Consider the following 20,347-nt stretch of genomic DNA (forward strand, 5'->3'; position numbering starts at 1 on the left):
TTTATTTGAGAGAGAAAGAGCACAAGCTGGGGAAAGGCCAGAGGGAGAGAGAGCAGCAGACTCCTCACTGAGCAGGGAGCCTGCCTCCGGGCTTGATCCTAGGACCCTGAGATCATGACCTGAGCCAAAGGCAGATGCTTAACCAACTGAGCCACCCAGGCACTCCAGACCAAAGGTAATTTTTAATGCATATTAATATTTGTCTTTTAATCTTTAAAATGGTCAGCCTGAGAAGAATACACTTCTGGAAAATAAACAAACAATTTGTTTTTTGCAAGGAGGTCACAATTTCTAACAGAACATAAGTACATGTTAATATACTCACATGAAGAAAGTGTATACACATTTGAATTATGACTTTCTTACCTGGTCCATTAAGAAAGTCTTTAATTTGTAGTGTTATCAGGGATGGCGGAATACCACTTTTGCTGTCTATTTCTCCAGGCACTGTCTGCAGCCAAACTGTGCAGTAATCAAGGGCTTCAGGCAGAGTCTTCCCAGGATCTGAAGGGAAAAAATTGAAATTGAAATTAAAAATGTCAATCACATCACAAACATCTCATTTTGATCTGAGAACTTAAGCTGACAAACAGGAAGGAAAAATAGTTAAATTCACTTCTGTAACTTCCATTGATTCATCTGTTTGTATATATCCTTGTCACATAAGTACTTGTATGGACAGAGAGAAGCTCTCTCTCTCTACATTGGATTTCCAGAACCAGGCCAAAAAGGAAAAGACATTTCAAATCTTAACTCATATTATCTTTGAATGAAGGTAAAGTTTCTATACTCTGAGCTGCTGCTAATAGTTGTACAGTTGGATTTCTTTCCTCCTTCTTCTTCTTTCTTTCTTTCTTTTTTTTTTAAACAGGATGTTGGAAACAAATTAAAGAAAAAAAGGAAAAGCTTTTCAGCTTAAAAAAAAAAACACCAAATATATATGTTCAAAGATGCAGTGGATTAGTACTACTTAGGGTCTATTTGATCTGTTTCAGAGTTTTACTGACATTACAATCACTTTTTACTGCTAGGCTTTTGAAGTTAACTTCAGTAGCTTTCCCATAACCTTCTGTAATGATAAAGATTGGTCAATCTTTTATTAGTCCCAATTATGACTAAATAGTGACTTTTTTTCTGTTTTGACTTTTTCTGTTACTGTGTATTTTTTTAACTTTTTTTTTCTGGTTTATATAGTATATTCTTTAAAAAGTATTTTTTAGCTATTGGTGAATGCAAACGGAATTTGCTTTTTACTGCTTGGCAATCCGGTTTTTATTGAAATAGCTCTTTAAATAAAAACGACTGTTATATCTTGGCATATGATGTAATAGGCTTTTTACAAAAAAACTTCTAAATATTCACAGTTTTTCTTTAGTTTCAAGATTGTTTTATTCTCTGTGTTTCAATAGCCTCTGAATGTCAATTTTACAGGGATGTTCTTGCCACAGAGTCCATCTATTCCATTTTCAGTCGATTTGAAATGTGTTATTAAAGTGTTATTTATTTTAAGTTTTATTGATTGGATTGCTTTCAAGAATAGCATTTACATACAGTGTATTATATTCAACATATGGTTATATAGTATTACTGTCATATGTGAACTGGGCATATAAATTCTGCCTTGGAATTTGTATTTCTTGACCTTATCATGTGATTCTTATGAAATTTGGCACATATGAACCTTTATGTGATTTCAAAGAAAATACTGAAAGCAATTGATCATGACGTTAGATCTATGTGGTAAAGATCAAACACCAAGCTAGTGCATTCTTCTCTTTTTATATGATCAGTGAATTTAAAGCAGTGAGAATATGCATAGTAGATCCATTACATAGTAACACTATACTATTCTCTCTTTCAAATATAATGGTCAAGTATTGTGAAATAATAGCAGTCTATTGCTGGTAGGTTCTATAATCAATCTGTAGGAGCTATGTAACTTGAAAGGACCTGAGTGTCTTCTTCTAGGGTCCCACCTGTGTAGCCATCATCAAGAAGCAGTTATTATTAAGTAGATGGTACTGTGCTAGACCTGTATGAGGAGGTTTAATTCTTCACTTTGAAGAGAATAAAATCTAGAGAGAGAACAATGACCTAACAGAGAAACAGACATAAGTGATGTAACTAAATAAATGACATACAGAGAAGAATTAAACTGATGTAGAAATATCTATATGATGTGTAAAAAAGACTGGCAAATAAAACTTAGGATAAACAAAACGAGTTATAGGAATCACATATTCAAACTCAAGTGACAAAAAAGAGGGATCATTATACAGAGCTCATACAGTTGATGTAGATATTAATAGAGAAAAATGGGTAGAGGAAAGAATAAGTGATTATTAAATGAAGAAATTAATAAAGAAATATCAGATGAAGAAAACAGATGTCATATAAACATTTTCAAGTATAAACATGAGATACTAAATCTTAGTAATAATCAAAGAAAATTTTTTTCAAATAAGTAGAATTTTTCACATATCAGATAGGCCAAGACTAAAAAACTGATAATGCATATGTAGCTCACACACACATGCATACACATGCACACACATATGCATGTGTGCACATACACTGTAGAGTTGCTAATCATAGCAAACAGCAGAAAACCTAGACATTAATCAAAGGATTGATGCCTAAATAAACAATAGTAATCCATCAAATTGTTTAGAAGAATCAAGAAAATCTATATATACTGACATAGTAAGAGCCATTTTATATTGTTAATAGTAAAAAACGAAGTGGGTTAAGCATCTTTTCATTGACTGGCCATTTGATTCTTCTACAAAATATTTACCCACTTTACCCACTCTTTTTTTTTTTTTAATTAGTTAATGAGTGTTAATGTTTGTCACATGTAGAAAGTATTTCCTCTTGGTATGGTAGCTGTCCTTAAAATAAATTCTGATGTTTTTTGCAAGCATACTTTATAGATGTGAACAAAAATCTATTAACTTTTATTTAATGGATTTATCCCTAGGTGATCACATATTTTCCTATAGTTTCTTAAAACATTTTTAACATTTTGTTTTTCCCTCTAGCTGTTTAGTATTTCTAGAGAGCACTGTTTTATGAAAAATGGGGAAAAAATGCTCAGCCTGACAATCAACCATAAGCATGTTAAAGCAAGAGGTTTTTAAATTCATCAGCTTAGCATAAATTAAAAATACTGATAATATCTTGCATGGGGGAGAAAGAGGAGAAATGGATCTTCCTATGTATGGTTGATAAGAGTGTAAATACTGTATTTCTACACAAGTAGGGGAGAGGTTGAAAATGAGTGTCTACCCAAATCCTAAATATCCATGCCCTTGTAATGAGAAAGGCCACACAAAGGACTCTACCTTAAAGAAATACATCTACCTGCATACATATATATGTACATATTGGGGGATGATCATCTTTAGGACGATCCTAAGCATATTCACAGCTGAAGAGGAAAACAGGAAGAAGCACCAAGCATCTTAAAAAAAAAAAAAAAAAAAAAAAAAAAACTGAAGTGAATTGGAGAGAAAAAAAGCATGTCAAAGGATATTTTGATGTTCTATGTTCATCAAGGTATAGAGGGTGGAAGCACAATATTCTGATACTGTGGATGAGGGTTTTCTAAGTAGGGAAGATAGGTTTTGTGCAGGTTGCTTCTCTTTTCATAGAAGTTACAGAGCCTGGCCATCTGGCACCCAGCCTTGGAGTCTGTACTGGGGCAATTACAGGGGGATATGACTTAATGGAGATGGAATAAACAAACTGGCAATAGTAGGAAGCAGAATAGGAATTTGGAATTTAAAAAAATGTGAAAGTCTAGGAAATCCATGCAAAGTGCCAAACTTTCAAAGACTGTTTTCCCCCCAAATTACTGGTTTAATGATATTGTTGGTTTAATATGGCTACACAACTGATTTGAAAGTACAGATGTATTTATAGAGCTGACAGAAAAGAATAACTAAAATGAGGAATATTCAGGAAAATACAGGTTGCATGATTGATGAATACTGATGTATGACAGGACAGTGGCTACTCTCCCAGTTTTACTGGGAGATGCCTCTAGTCACAGCAGTTAGATGAAGCGGCAGTAGTAGCAGAAAGGTCTGTCAGAATCCCACAGAAATAGCTCAAGTCTGGAAGTCACTATTTAGTCCCTTATGTTCTACTGGCTAGATGATGAGGGGCATGACTTTTAGACTTCTGTAATGTCTTCAATTTAACTTCTCCTTAATTCCATCATCAAGTCTCAAAAATGAGATTCATATTACACATTCCTCAGGGTCAATGTAGCTGGGAAAGTACCAGATAAGCTAAGATTAGAGGAGCCTGTGAATATAATATAAATAGAATGACAGATAGGGATGATTACTTCATACTGGAAGCTCCTTCAGACTTTTGATAGTTTTCTTCTCTGTACTGAGCAAACATCTATTTATTTGAGCACAGGAAGCTCTCGGGCAGAGTAAACTTCTGCTGATGTCGATGAGCACATTTATGCTGTTGTCCCTAAACCTAAGAAACAGGAGATAGTGGTATCTTTTTCTTTTTTTAATAAAGATTTTATTTATTTATTTCACAGAGGTCACAAGTAGGCAGAGAGGCAGGCAGAGAAAGAGAGAGAGAGAGAGAGAGAGAGAGGAAGCAGACTCCCTGCAGAGCAGAGAGCCCGATGTGGGGCTCGATCCCAGGACCCTGGGATCATGACCTGAGCTGAAGGTGGAGGCTTTAACCCACTGGGCCACCCAGGTGCCCCAGATAGTGGCATTAGGAGTTGTAGAGTGGGGTAAATGGGTCAGAACAAATGACAAATTGCTCATAGCCATAAATTTTGTTCAAAATCAATGGGAATTCGCTTCAACAAGACAATCGTATTGACAAAATTATACTATTTGGTTTCCTTCTGGGTTGACCCGGCCTTCAAAAGAAAATACTTCTTCATATCAAGTCACAAAGAACACCCAAAGAGAAGATTCAGGAAGTCTCCAGTCCATTCACAGATGGATCAAGATATTATTAGCTTACACAGAGACTTACTTCAGATTGTATTCTCTGTATTTGTAGATTACTTGCTCTTCTTCACAAACCTTCATGTCACTTAACTGCTTGGGAGGTCCTCTTCTGAATCTGATAAAAGTGGTCTTTGTACTGCTGCTCATTATTATTATTATTTTTTAAACCTTAGCAAATATTCACAAAGTATGTTTTTGTCTAATATTTGAATTATATAAAATATAACATGATTCAGCGTGACCAACTCTTACTTTCTTTGCAATCTTCTACTTAACAAAAAGTTTGTTTCCCAAGCTCTCATAGAACAGCTGCATGCTACAGACTTTGTAAGCTTTATTCTACTACTTTATTCTACTTTGCTTTGTTACACTGTGTGGCAGGAGTTTTTTGTTTTCTGTTGTTTTTTTTTTTTTTTCTCACCATAACTAAGCTGCATTTTTACTAAGGTCCCAATGAGAAGACATTTCCCAGATGTCAGTGATAATTTCCTCATTTAAAGATTGACTTAACACTGAATGAAGTCCAGCTACTTTTATACCAGATACTTCTAAGTGTTAGCCATTGCAGAGACAATGTTTTCATTTCTTTCGCCATGTGAATAATGAACTTCGAATTTTTTTAAAAACCCCATGCCATAAGAATTTATTTGAAAGCTAAGTCTCTCTTTTATTTTCTTCGTCATTCTCTCCCTCTTCCACAACATTTACTTTTATCAGTCTTGGGTTTACAGAACAGTTGATAATCTGTGCCTCTTTCTGCTCTCCCTTGGCCACTTTTGTGCTCAAGAACATCTCCATAAGTAGGCTGATTAAGGAAGGCAGAAAGTAGTTAGCCCAGTGGTGATTTCCCTGGCAGTTCCAGGCAAAGATTTTGTTGTGCAAGATGCAATTAACTATAGTTGCAATAATGCTTTTGCCCCTTTGATTCAACTGTCTCGGGATACCTTTTTCCTTTACATTTTTGCAGAAAATGAATGCTAACGCAAATACAGAGCAAAGTCAAGGACACAAAATTTTCCTTTGATGGAAAGTTCTCATAAACTTATGTTTCTGGAAAAAAAATGTTATTAATTGAAATTTGGGGGATGTGTACTGAAAAATAAACATTTGATTGTCTTTTGGCATCCCTCATTTTAACCATGTTTTCTCCAGTAAGTAAATGGTTTGCCATCTCCCTCTCAGTATTAGCTTCTTGCCGTATTCATCTAATTAATCTGATCCTGTTGCTGCTGGCAGTCCTGGGTAACAAAATCCTGCTCAATATTAGTAACAACTTTTGAAATTACATCATGCTTTAATTTCTAATCCTATTGATGCTAATGTTACCATCCCTAAATCATTATGATTAAAATTAATGTGTTCCCTAAGCTACTGTTGCAGATTTAAATTTCAGCAACTTTTTGCTCCAATGCCATATTGCACTGTTTTCTGACAGTACAATTCCTCGGAAGCATAAAACGCTTGTATGATGTAGCACTGCAAATAGCCTCAAGATTTAGTTCTGTCTTCATTTCGTTAGTTCCACAGAGGCCAAAAGGATCTACTGTCTGTTTTTTAAAAGAAAGAAGACTAGATTTTATTCACTTTTTGCAAAGTCTCCAATGACCGGTTATGGTTGCAAGCATGCTGCAGTCTGCCATAGTGAATGAGCCCAGGCCAAAGGCACATGGATAGCTGCTCAGGGAGACTGGTTCTCTTTGGCCTGAGGTAGGCTGGTTTGTTATGTTTATGAAATAACATTTAAGTGACTTCTGATGAACTCTTGAGGGACAAACAGCAGGTGAAAGGATACTGTCATAGGGAAGAGGTTTAGGAAATAGATTGCCATTTGACCTAGGATTTACTGAACATGGACAGTCCTACTTTCATTGAGCTTTTTCACAATTTTTTTCCATAGAAGAGTTTACATCAGTTTATAAAACAGTAGAAAATTCAGGGTAAAGAAAAGAATGTGATCTTTGGAGGCATACAGATCTGGGTTTAAGTCCTGACTCCTTAAAGTGGGTAAATTTAATTTTAACTTCACAGAGTCTCAGTTTCTTAGTTTCCAAAAATGGGGATAATGGGCTGTGAGTTGTTGAGAATATTATATCAGATAATATGTGCAACATGGTTTGTGTGGGACACATCATGGTAAGACTTCAATGAACAGTCACTATTTTGTTTCTAAAACACAACCTTTAAAGAAAAGAGGAGTACGTGTATGCAGTGTCTTTCAAAGTCTACTCTTCCCAGTTTTTGTTTTTGCTCTACAATTTTGAAAAATCTTTTTTTTCACTGATCTGAAGAGGAATATAACAGATAAAAAATAAAACACTGTCTATTAGTGGAAATTATATCCAATTTCGATCTTAAAAAACAGAGTAAGCTTACTTATATTTAATTCCTAAAATAATAACTACTTAGGTTTAAAATACTAGTCAATGTAGTTTACTTCTCTATTAAATACTCCTGGCTGAGGAGAACTTATTGACCTAAACATTTCCCTGCACTTGGGTTCTGGTAATTATCAAAATTATAGTCTTACATTCTTTTCCATCCCTTAGAAATATCTGGCCTATGTATGAATCAAGGAAGTAAATCATCTGTAAGCCAAAACAGACTCCTTTCCATTTTTTAAACCAGGAGTTCGAGACTCCTTTTAGTAAGGTATCTGGGTATATCAAGTTTTATACAAAGAAAAGATTGGAATGACACTTTAAAATCATTTTCGGTGTTCAAAAACATGGTCAGTGCATCGGAATTTCAATTTCATACAGCTTTCTTTTGTTAAAGAGGATCAAGCAGAGTTAACAGCTTGTCAGAGGGGAAAGGGGAAAAGTACCTATAAGAGAAGCAGGTTAGTAGGTGACGTCTTAGAGAGAATCCCTATTCTCCCATCCTCTCTCCAAGTTCACTGAGAAGATGCTCCTAGATGGTCTTTTACCTTAATCCTTTTGTGCAAAGTCAAGAATACACAAAGGTGTTTCTTAAAAGAACTTGAATAAAATTTCAAGAAAAGCATCTACAGATGTATTTACCTCTACCTATGAAATTGATATTGTTAAAGCTCCAAAGGGTCCTCTTCTAGAAGCCACTAGTGTACTTGGTTTGCCTGTACTCAGAGGCTGGAAGTGTCTCTCCCTACAGTGAGAGGTCATAATCAGAACAGACACCTTTTGACCACCATCTATTAAAAAAAAAGGCAAAGCTACATACAGGCTTACTGAGTTTTTCATATTTTCTATATTTATTTCATGATCCTTAGTTTAAATGGCTATCTTTTTCTTTTCCTTTTTTTAAAAATTGTAGCTACAGAAGCAAATGTAGTCCATAAAATCCTCAGAATGCCTGAAAATTAAATTGTGAAGGAACCCAGATCCTTAAAACACAGTCAAGATTCAATGTCAGAACAACAAAATCAATCAAGAAACCAGTTCTAAATTGCTGCGGAAGCGAGGTAAGTGCCACCATCTTTTTGCTGATACCCAGGCATTTGGCCTATGCTCTGTACCATGTGTCTCATAAGATGTGATGGGAAGGGAAAGAGGAAGTTTCCTAGTTTGAAATCCCAAGCCTGGAGCCTAGGAGAAGAGGAAGAGGAAGGATTAAAGTGGCTGCTTTACATGTGTGTGATCATCAGTGCCCATTGGCTCTTACTTTTAGAAACAAGTCTTCCATATCTTGCTATGAGGAACTACATTATTTATATTTGATGATGCTGACCAGCAGATAATATGTGAAATATCATTTCAATGAAGTCCTTTCAATTTATTTTCTATGCTGTTTTGTGGTATTCTTGATTTCTTTCCTATTTGGCTGTTTTCATGTTAAATTCTAATATGGGTTTCAGATGTTTTACAGGACATTTGATTATATATATATATATATATTTTTTTTTTCAACTTAATCCTAATAGCCTTTTGTCTGTTCTGAGCAAAGTCTGAGTTCTGTAGCATTGAAAGTTAATTCAGTGGCTTTAAATAATTCCTCCTATTTCTCATTCATTTTAAGTAAATGCTGATGATTGGGATGGATGCCAAAAGGGCCAGGATAGTAGTCTTTCTCCTGTTCAAAAAGTGAGGTCTAGTAAGCTCTTCCTTCAACTCCTAATAACTACAGAAGTCCCCACTTGCAGTTGAATAATATTTCATAGTTCTAAGGTATTTCATAAATATCTCATTTGGAGCTAAGATTAAACCATGAAACTACAAAGACCAGGTATTATTAAACCCATTTTAGATATAAGGAAACTAAGACACCAAGAAATTTACTTATTTGCATCAAAGAATCTTGGTATTAGAGCCAAAACTAAAAGTCAAAATTTCTGATTTCCATTCCAATATCCTTTGCCATATGTTAATTCCCCCTGCTCGCTGGGGTCAACTTCTTATGTAACAGTCTCCCCACAACTCTCCTTGAATGATCCACTAGAGTTTCTCTCACTTATGAGACCTACTTACTTGCTGATTTCTGTCAAAGTAGTAATTTCATTTCATATTACTGGCCAGAAAGAAATGTTCCCAGCAGCTAAATTTTCAGATAAATGTTCAAGTTGTGATCATTATGACATTAAAGTCACAGGTTAATTCGAAGCCTTTCCAGAGACATTAGCAAAACCTTTAATTCTAAAGAGACATGTAATTCAATCCTTCTCTTAAAGTCACAATTACTAAATGAAATCAAGATATGATTTATGAGGTGTAAGAAGGCAGTTTATGATTTTCCAACTGTTGGTTTACTCAGATGTCTTCAGCACATTTTTTGCAGACCTATTCATGAAAGGATAAAGAAGCCAATTACTGTGACTGAAAATTTCAAAACTACACAATAGCCATAAATTGCACTAAAATGATGTGAAATTTTTTTGGGGGGGGTTAATTACAACCACTATTTTAAACTCAACTTAAAGATGTTAAGAATGATGATAAAAGCAACAATGGCAATATTAACATTCCTGGAGCCCTGTGCTACACACTTAGCTAAGTGCTCCATCCATACATACGTATCACTTAATTCTCACATCAGTTCTAGAAGGTTGCTACCACTGTTCTCCGCCTGTTCTCGGTAAGTGTTAACCACCTATTCTAAATAACTTGTCTGAGGTCACATGGTTGTTAAGAAAAGCCAGGCTGGGATTAGAACTCAGGACTGACTGACTCCAAATCTTGACCTCTATTCCGTGTTTGCCTCTTAATTAGATATGAAGTCATATATGTAATGTTTATAAGACTTTAAAATGTGGAAAGTATCCCATACTATAGATAAAATGTTGTGGATATTTTTGTCATACCCAGAAATATATGATTACCTGATCTTTCAGTATAAATTCTAATCAAGTTTAATTTCTGTATTTTAGTCTACCCAATGTTTGAAAAATTACAGGAAGGTAAGGAAGCTGCAGGATGGCTGAAGCAACTGTCTTCAAATCGGTTTGTTCCTGTTACCTAATGAGTAATAAGCTACCGGACTAACTGACCATGTGCTGAGGAAGTGTGGGGGTTAGTTAAATTCCCTCGGAATGGTTCAAATCCTTCATAACTGACCAGATGGCACAGTCATTTCTCCAGAAATAAACAAAAAGCCCCAAACAAACAAGAAGAGAAATGACTTTTTAAGTCTGCCCTGGGCTGCATAGTCAAGATATGAGGCAATTTCAAATCTGGACTACATTACCTTAAAATAAAATGAATACCAAATTTTAAATATTTATAAACACAACTAATACGATTATGTTAAAAACAACTACATACATCTTTACTTAAATGAGAACTGCCAATATTACAGCTGCTGCATATAGAGGTGCTGGCAGAAGATCTCATTTCTGTTAGAGGTTGCTCCAGGTAAGGACATGGGAAAGCCCACTGTCACATTATTTTCACATTTTAAAAAGAAACTTGTTGACTCACAGATGTATTATCTACTGGGACTAGATGGAAGATCATGCACAGGATATTAACAGTCATAAAAGAAACTCAAGTTGATAATTTAGGCTTGAGATAATCTGTCATTTTTAAAATTATATGTACACTTACAGGTATAAACAAACCACCATATATACACTTATAGGTAAAGCTGGCATAATGTAAGATCACTAAATTATGAGGATTGGGATTATACTTTATTAATCTTTCCAAAAAAATTTTTTTAAAGATTTTATTTATTTATTTGACAGAGATCACAAGTAGGCAGAGAAGCAAGCACAGATAGAGAGGGAAGCAGGCTCCCTGCTGAGCAGAGAGCCCAATTTGGGGCTCAATCCCATGGCCCTGAGATCATGACCTGAGCTGAAGGCAGAGGATTTAACCCACTGAGCCACCCAGGCGCCCCTAATCTTTCAAAACTGTAAGTAAATGTCATCACTTCTGTTTCACTTCAGGTTTCTTTAAAAAAAAAAAAAAAAGGTGTAGGGATAGGTACAAATATAGATTTCATTTAGCATCTGTTCTGGGTAGGCTCTCATAGAATTCAGGTTTTTCAACAGGTATGTGCATAAATGGCATATATAATAATACACACACACACACACACGTACGTATCAGTCACATGAGCTGAGAAGACAGACTGACAATGAATTTCACAGCACTTCTAACTTCTAACTTGATTTTATAATATATGAAAGGATATCCCTCAGGACCACAGAGAAATAACACAATTACCACCCTCTGAGTATCTGAACATGTTCTTTGCTTGGTGGTGACATGGGCAGAATCAAGCTAATGCTGACAATTCCCTGGAAGCAGCTTATTCATTACAATATATTAATTGATCTGTGCTCACAGATGTAAAGATATTGAAGTGTCACTTTTGGAGGAAATCATGTACTAAGTTCCTCAGAAAACCATGTCTTGGCAAATAGTCTACAAAACAGTTTTATTATTTTACAATTGCGGGACTTCTGGTGCCAGCCAGAATCATAATAAGCTCACTGCAACCTAACTCTCATGCTGCTTACAATCAAAAACTTGAGAAAAAATACAAAAAATAAATGCCTGAGGACTGGGAAAAAGTAAACAACAATAATGCAGATTGAGGAGGGCAGTCAAACTTGCAGATGTAACCCCTACAGTGATGGGTTTCCTGCTTTGTTTTGTTTTTCTTCTTTTCTCTACTTTGAGAGGGAGTCTTAGGTTGTGGTGTGCAGTGACGGCAAGAACAGCTAAAGTCCTTGCGTCTGGGAAACAAGGCTCCTGTGGTTTCAAGGGCATAGGAAAACCCACTGCCTTTTATATTTCTTTTTTTTTTTAAAAAAAAGATTTTATTTATCTATTTGACAGAGAGAGAGAGATCACAAGTAGGCAGAGAGGCAGACAGAGAGAGGGGGAAGCAGGCTCCCTGCTGAACAGAGAGCCTGATGCAGGGCTGGATCCAGGACCCCAAGATCATGACCCGAGCTGAAGGCAGAGGCTTAACCCACTGAGCCACCCAGGCGCCCCTGCCTTTTATATTTCTTTCTCTTTCCTGGTTTTGCCCCAAGGGTGGGCACAGTGAGTCTGGGCAGGGGGGAGGTTGGGGGCAGCTAATGTAATGGCTGGGCCATGGCGGCAATGACACAGCATTTAAGATTCTAGCAGGTGTTATAACTATGCTTCAGGAGGTAAGGTAAATATGCTTGAATGAATGGAAATACATAAGTTCTTAGAAGAGAAAGAGAAACTACAGAAAGGAACAAATTAAAATTTTAGAACTGGAATATTCAATAGAAATTATTTAATATGAAGAACAGAGAAGAAGAAATAAAGTAGGAAAAAAGAAAAAAAAAAAAGAATGGAGTCTCAGGGACCTGTGGAATAATTCTAAAATTTTAAATGTTGGTGTCCTCAAAAGAAGAGGAGAAAGATTGGTGCAGAAAAATATTTAAAGAAATAATAGTTAAGATGTTTCTGAATTTGGTTTTAAAAAGCATAGTTATAGAGTTAAGGAGCTCAGAGAACCTCAAAAAGGATAAATTCAAAGAAATCAAGCCTAGATGCATTATAATCAACCCATAGTAATCTAAATATAAAGAAAAAAATCTTGAAAGCAGCTAGAGAAAATCAATACATTACATATATGGAAACAATGATTGTGATTATTATGGATTTCTCATCAGAAGCCACAGAGGAAAGAAGACAGAGGAGCAGTATCTTATAAAGACTCCACTAAAAAGATTATTAGAAGTAACAAATAAAGTCAGGAAAGTTGCAGGATAAAAAATTAATATACAAAAATATGTGTGTATTGTGTTTCTATACACTAATAATGAAAGTAGCAGAAAGAGGAATCAAGGAAACAAACTCATTTACAATTGCATCAAAAAGAATAAAGTATTCCAAGGATGTAAAAGAACTGTACACTGCAAATGATTAGACACTGATGAAACAAATTAATGATGATGCAAATAAATGGAAAGATATTCCATGTGCATAGACTAGAAGAATTAGTATTATCAAAATGTCCATACCACCAAAGCAATCTATAAATCAGAGCAGTTACTAACAAAATTCTAATGACATCTTTCATACAACTAGAACAAATAATCCCAGAATTTGTATGGAACCACAAAAGACCATGAATAGCCAAAGCAATCCTGAGAAAGAAGAACAAAGCCAGAAGTATCAGGCTCCCTGATTTCAAACTATACTACAAAAATATTGTAATCAAAACAGTAGCCGTGGGGGGGGCTCCTGGGTGGCTTAGTGGGTTGAGCCTCTGCCTTTGGCTCAGTTCATGATCCCAGGTTCCTGGGATAGAGCCCTGCGTCGGGCTCTCTGCTCAGTGGGGAGCCTGCTTCCCTCCCCCACCCGCTCTGCCCCTCTTTCTACTTGTGATGTCAAATAAATCAATCAAATCTTAAAAAAAAAAACCAAACAAACAGTAGGGCACTGGCATAAAAACAGATACATAGATCAGGCTTAGAACAGAAAGCCCAGGGGCGCCTGGGTGGCTCAGTTGGTTGAGCAACTGCCTTCGGCTCAGGTCACAGTCCTGGAGTCCCGGGATCGAGTCCCGCATCGGGCTCCCAGCTCCATGGGGAGTCTGCTTCTCCCTCTGACCTTCTCGCCTCTCATGTTCTCTCTCACTGTCTCTCTCTCAAATAAATAAATAAAATCTTTAAAAAAAAAAAAAAGAATAGAAAGCCCAGAAATAAACCCATGCATATATGTTCAACAAAGGAGTTAAGAATATACAATGGGGAAAGGATGGTCTCTCCAATAAATGGTATTGGAAAAATTAGACAGCTACATGCAAAAAGAATGAAACTAGACCACTATCTTACACCATATATAAAAATCAACTAAAAGGGAAGAAGGAGTCAAGATGGCGGAGAAGTAGCAAGCTGAGACTGCTTCAGCTAACCGGAGATTAGCTAGATAGCTTATCTAAAGATTGCAAACACCTGAAAATCCATGGCAGATCGAAGAGAAGAAGAACAGCAATTCTGGAAACAGAAAAACAACCACTTTCTGAAAGGTAGGACCGGCGGAGAAGTGAATCCAAAGCGACGGGAAGATAGACCCCGGGGGGAGGGGCCGGCTCCCGGCAAGCGGCGGAGCAACCGCGCACAAAATCAGGACTTTTAAAAGTCTGTTCCGCTGAGGGACATCGCTCCAGAGGCTAAACCAGGGCGAAGCCCACGTGGGGTCAGCGTGGCCTCAGGTCCCGCAGGGTCACAGAAGGATCGGGGGTGTCTGAGTGTCGCAGAGCTTGCGGGTATTGGAACGGGAAAGCCGGCTACAGAGACAGAGCCGACAGTAAGCTCGCAGCTCCGTGTTACCTTGAACCGGTCGCAGGCTCGGTGAGCTCGGAGCGCGGCCGGAGGTCAGGCAGACGGGAGTAACTGGGCGCTGTTCTCTGAGGGCGCACTGAGGAGTGGGGCCCTGGGCTCTCGGCTCCTCCGGGCCGGAGACCAGCAGGCCGCCATTTGTATTCCCGTCCTCTGGAACTCTACGGAAAGCGCTCAGGGAACAAAAGCTCCTGAAAGCAAACCCGAGCGGATTACTCACCCCGGCCCCGGGTAAGGGCGGTGTAATTCCGCCTGGGGCAAAGACACTTGAGAATCACTACACCAGGCCCCTCCCCCAGAAGATCAACAAGAAATCCAGCCGAGACCAAGTTCACCTACCAAGGAGTGCGGTTTCAATACCAAGGAGAGCAGCAGAATTCCAGAGGAGGAGAAAGCCAAGCACGGAACTCATGGCTTTTTTCCTGTGATTTTTTTTTAGTCTTGCAGTTAATTTAATTTTTTCTTTTTCTTTTTTTTTTCTCGCCTTCAGGTAAAATTTTTTTTTTTAACTGTTACCTTTTTCTTTTTTAACGATTTTTTATTAGTTTATCTAATATATATATATATATATATTTTTTTACATTTTTCTTAGGTGTTTTCTTTTTTTAAAAATATTCTCTTCTTTTCTTTCTTTTTTTTTTTTCTTTTTCTTTTTTCTTTCTTCCTTTTTGAACCTCTTTTTATCCCCTTTCTCCCCACTCACGATTTTGGATCTCTTCTAATTTGGTTAAAGCATATTTTCCTGGGGTTGTTGCCACCCTTTTAGTATTTTACTTGCCCCTTCATTTACTCTTATCTGGACAAAATGACAAGACGTAAAAATTCAACACAAAAAAAAGAACAAGAGGCAGTACCGAAGGCTAGGGACCTAATCAATACAGACATCGGTAATATGTCAGATCTAGAGTTCAGAATGACAATTCTCAAAGTTCTAGCCAGGCTCGAAAAAGGCATGGAAGATATTAGAGAAACCCTCTCGAGAGATATAAAAGCCCTTTCTGGAGAAATAAAAGAACTAAAATCTAACCAAGGTGAAATCAAAAAAGCTATTAATGAGGTGCAATCAAAAATGGAGGCTCTAACTGCTAGGATAAATGAGGCAGAAGAAAGAATTAGTGATATAGAAGACCAAATGACAGAGAATAAAGAAGCTGAGCAAAAGAGGGACAAACAGCTACTGGACCACGAGGGGAGAATTCGAGAGATAAGTGACACCATAAGACGAAACAACATTAGAATAATTGGGATTCCAGAAGAAGAAGAAAGTGAGAGGGGAGCAGAAGGTATACTGGAAAGAATTATTGGGGAGAATTTCCCCAATATGGCAAAGGGAACGAGCATCAAAATTCAGGAGGTTCAGAGAATGCCCCTCAAAATCAATAAGAATAGGCCCACACCCCGTCACCTAATAGTAAAATTTACAAGTCTCAGTGACAAAGAGAAAATCCTGAAAGCAGCCCGGGAAAAGAAGTCTGTAACATACAATGGTAAAAATATTAGATTGGCAGCTGACTTATCCACAGAGACCTGGCAGGCCAGAAAGAGCTGGCATGATATTTTCAGAGCACTAAACGAGAAAAACATGCAGCCAAGAATACTATATCCAGCTAGGCTATCATTGAAAATAGAAGGAGAGATTAAAAGCTTCCAGGACAAACAACAACTGAAAGAATTTGCAAATACCAAACCAGCTCTACAGGAAATATTGAAAGGGGTCCTCTAAGCAAAGAGAGAGCCTACAAGTGGTAGATCAGAAAGGAACAGAGACCATATACAGTAACAGTCACCTTACAGGCAATACAATGGCACTAAATTCATATCTCTCAATAGTTACCCTGAATGTGAATGGGCTAAATGCCCCTGTCAAAAGACACAGGGTATCAGAATGGATAAAAAAACAAAACCCATCTATATGTTGCCTCCAAGAAACACATTTTAAGCCCGAAGACACCTCCAGATTTAAAGTGAGGGGGTGGAAAAGAATTTACCATGCTAATGGACATCAGAAGAAAGCAGGAGTGGCAATCCTTATATCAGATCAATTAGATTTTAAGCCAAAGACTATAATAAGAGATGAGGAAGGACACTATATCATACTCAAAGGGTCTGTCCAACAAGAAGATTTAACAATTTTAAATATCTATGCCCCCAATGTGGGAGCAGCCAACTATATAAACCAATTAATAACAAAATCAAAGAAACACATCAACAATAATACAATAATAGTAGGGGACTTTAACACTCCCCTGACTGAAATGGACAGGTCATCCAAGCAAAAGATCAGCAAGGAAATAAAGGCCTTAAATGACACACTGGACCAGATGGACATCACAGATATATTCAGAACATTTCATCCCAAAGCAACAGAATACACATTCTTCTCTAGTGCACATGGAACATTCTCCAGAATAGATCACATCCTCGGTCCTAAATCAGGACTCAACCGGTATCAAAAGATTGGGATCATTCCCTGCATATTTTCAGACCACAATGCTCTAAAGCTAGAACTCAACCACAAAAGGAAGTTTGGAAAGAACCCAAATACATGGAGACTAAACAGTATCCTTCTAAAGAATGAATGGGTCAACCGGGAAATTAAAGAAGAATTGAAAAAAATCATGGAAACAAATGATAATGAAAATACAACGGTTCAAAATCTGTGGGACACAACAAAGGCAGTCCTGAGAGGAAAATATATAGCGGTACAAGCCTTTCTCAAGAAACAAGAAAGGTCTCAGGTACACAACCTAACCCTACACCTAAAGGAGCTGGAGAAAGAACAAGAAAGAAACCCTAAGCCCAGCAGGAGAAGAGAAATCATAAAGATCAGAGCAGAAATCAATGAAATAGAAACCAAAAAAACAATAGAACAAATCAACGAAACTAGGAGCTGGTTCTTTGAAAGAATTAATAAAATTGATAAACCCCTGGCCCGACTTATCAAAAAGAAAAGAGAAAGGACCCAAATAAATAAAATCATGAATGAAAGAGGAGAGATCACAACTAACACCAAAGAAATACAAACTATTATAAGAACATACTATGAGCAACTCTACGGCAATAAATTTGACAATCTGGAAGAAATGGATGCATTCCTAGAAACATATAAACTCCCACAACTGAGCCAGGAAGAAATAGAAAGCCTGAACAGACCCATAACCAGTAAGGAGATTGAAACAGTCATTAAAAATCTCCAAACAAACAAAAGCCCAGGGCCAGACGGCTTCCCGGGGGAATTCTACCAAACATTTAAAGAAGAACTAATTCCTATTCTCCTGAAACTGTTCCAAAAAATAGAAATGGAAGGAAAACTTCCAAACTCATTTTATGAGGCCAGCATCACCTTGATCCCAAAACCAGACAAGGATCCCACCAAAAAAGAGAGCTATAGACCGATATCCTTGATGAACACAGATGCGAAAATACTCAACAAAATACTAGCCAATAGGATTCAACAGTACATTAAAAAGATTATTCACCACGACCAAGTGGGATTTATTCCAGGGCTGCAAGGTTGGTTCAACATCCGCAAATCAGTCAATGTGATACAACACATCAATAAAAGAAAGAACAAGAACCATATGATACTCTCAATAGATGCTGAAAAAGCATTTGACAAAGTACAACATCCCTTCCTGATCAAAACTCTTCAAAGTGTAGGGATAGAGGGCACATACCTCAATATCATCAAAGCCATCTATGAAAAACCCACCGCAAATATCATTCTCAATGGAGAAAAACTGAAAGCTTTTCCGCTAAGGTCAGGAACACGGCAGGGATGTCCATTATCACTACTGCTATTCAACATCGTACTAGAGGTCCTAGCCTCAGCAATCAGACAACAAAAGGAAATTAAAGGCATCCAAATCGGCAAAGAAGAAGTCAAATTATCACTCTTCGCAGATGATATGATACTATATGTGGAAAACCCAAAAGACTCCACTCCAAAACTGCTAGAACAGTGGGAATGCAAGCTGGAATTCAGTAAAGTGTCAGGATATAAAATCAATGCACAGAAATCAGTTGCATTTCTCTACACCAACAGCAAGACAGAAGAAAGAGAAATTAAGGAGTCAATCCCATTTACAATTGCACCCAAAACCATAAGATACTTAGGAATAAACCTAACCAAAGAGGCACAGAATCTATACTCAGAAAACTATAAAGTACTCATGAAAGAAATTGAGGAAGACACAAAGAAATGGAAAAATGTGCCATGCTCCTGGATTGGAAGAATAAATATTGTGAAAATGTCTATGCTACCTAAAGCAATCTACACATTTAATGCAATTCCTATCAAAGTACCATCCATCTTTTCCAAAGAAATGGAAGAAATAATTCTAAAATTTATATGGAACCAGAAAAGACCTCGAATAGCCAAAGGGATATTGAAAAAGAAAGCCAACGTTGGTGGCATCACAATTCCGGACTTCAGGCTCTATTACAAAGCTGTCATCATCAAGACAGCATGGTACTGGCACAAAAACAGACACATAGATCAATGGAACAGAATAGAGAGCCCAGAAATAGACCCTCAAATCTATGGTCAACTAATCTTCGACAAAGCAGGAAAGAATGTCCAATGGAAAAAAGACAGCCTTTTCAATAAATGGTGCTGGGAAAATTGGACAGCCACATGCAGAAAAATGAAATTGGACCATTTCCTTACACCACACACAAAAATAGACTCAAAATGGATGAAGGACCTCAATGTACGAAAGGAATCCATCAAAATCCTTGAGGAGAACACGGGCAGCAACCTCTTCGACCTCTGCCGCAGCAACATCTTCCTAGGAACAACGCAAAAGGCAAGGGAAGCAAGGGAAAAAATGAACTACTGGGATTTCATCAAGATCAAAAGCTTTTGCACAGCAAAGGAAACAGTTAACAAAATCAAAAGACAACTGACAGAATGGGAGAAGATATTTGCAAACGACATATCAGATAAAGGACTAGTGTCCAGAATCTATAAAGAACTTAGCAAACTCAACACCCAAAGAACAAATAATCCAATCAAGAAATGGGCAGAGGACATGAACAGACATTTCTGCAAAGAAGACATCCAGATGGCGAACAGACACATGAAAAAGTGCTCCATATCACTCGGCATCAGGGAAATACAAATCAAAACCACAATGAGATATCACCTCACACCAGTCAGAATGGCTAAAATCAACAAGTCAGGAAATGACACATGCTGGCAAGGATGCGGAGAAAGGGGAACCCTCCTACACTGTTAGTGGGAATGCAAGCTGGTGCAGCCACTCTGGAAAACAGCATGGAGATTCCTCAAAATGTTGAAAATAGAACTGCCCTATGACCCAGCAATTGCACTATTGGGTATTTACCCTAAAGATACAAATGTAGTGATCCAAAGGGACACATGCACCCGAATGTTTATAGCAGCAATGTCCACAATAGCCAAACTATGGAAAGAACCTAGATGTCCATCAACAGATGAATGGATCAAGAAGTTGTGGTATATATACACAATGGAATACTATGCAGCCATCAAAAGAAATGAAATCTTGCCATTTGCGACAACATGGATGGAACTAGAGCGTATCATGCTTAGCGAAATAAGTCAAGCAGAGAAAGACAACTATCA

The 20,347-nt window shown here is 37.3% G+C and overlaps 1 protein-coding gene across 7 annotated transcripts in view; it reads right to left on the reverse strand.

Moving 5' to 3' along the window:
- The window catches only part of VPS13B (vacuolar protein sorting 13 homolog B), a 792,142-nt gene that overhangs the window by 199,997 nt on the left and 571,798 nt on the right, over window positions 1–20,347 (reverse strand). For all 7 annotated transcript variants that reach the window (XM_059165934.1, XM_059165936.1, XM_059165932.1 and 4 more), the window contains one exon: window positions 367–504. In XM_059165934.1, the coding sequence (XP_059021917.1) occupies window positions 367–504 (138 nt within the window). The remainder of the gene's footprint in view (window positions 1–366; window positions 505–20,347) is intronic.

The sequence above is a fragment of the Mustela lutreola genome, chromosome 3 (assembly GCF_030435805.1).
Source record: "Mustela lutreola isolate mMusLut2 chromosome 3, mMusLut2.pri, whole genome shotgun sequence".
NCBI lineage: Eukaryota > Metazoa > Chordata > Mammalia > Carnivora > Mustelidae > Mustela > Mustela lutreola.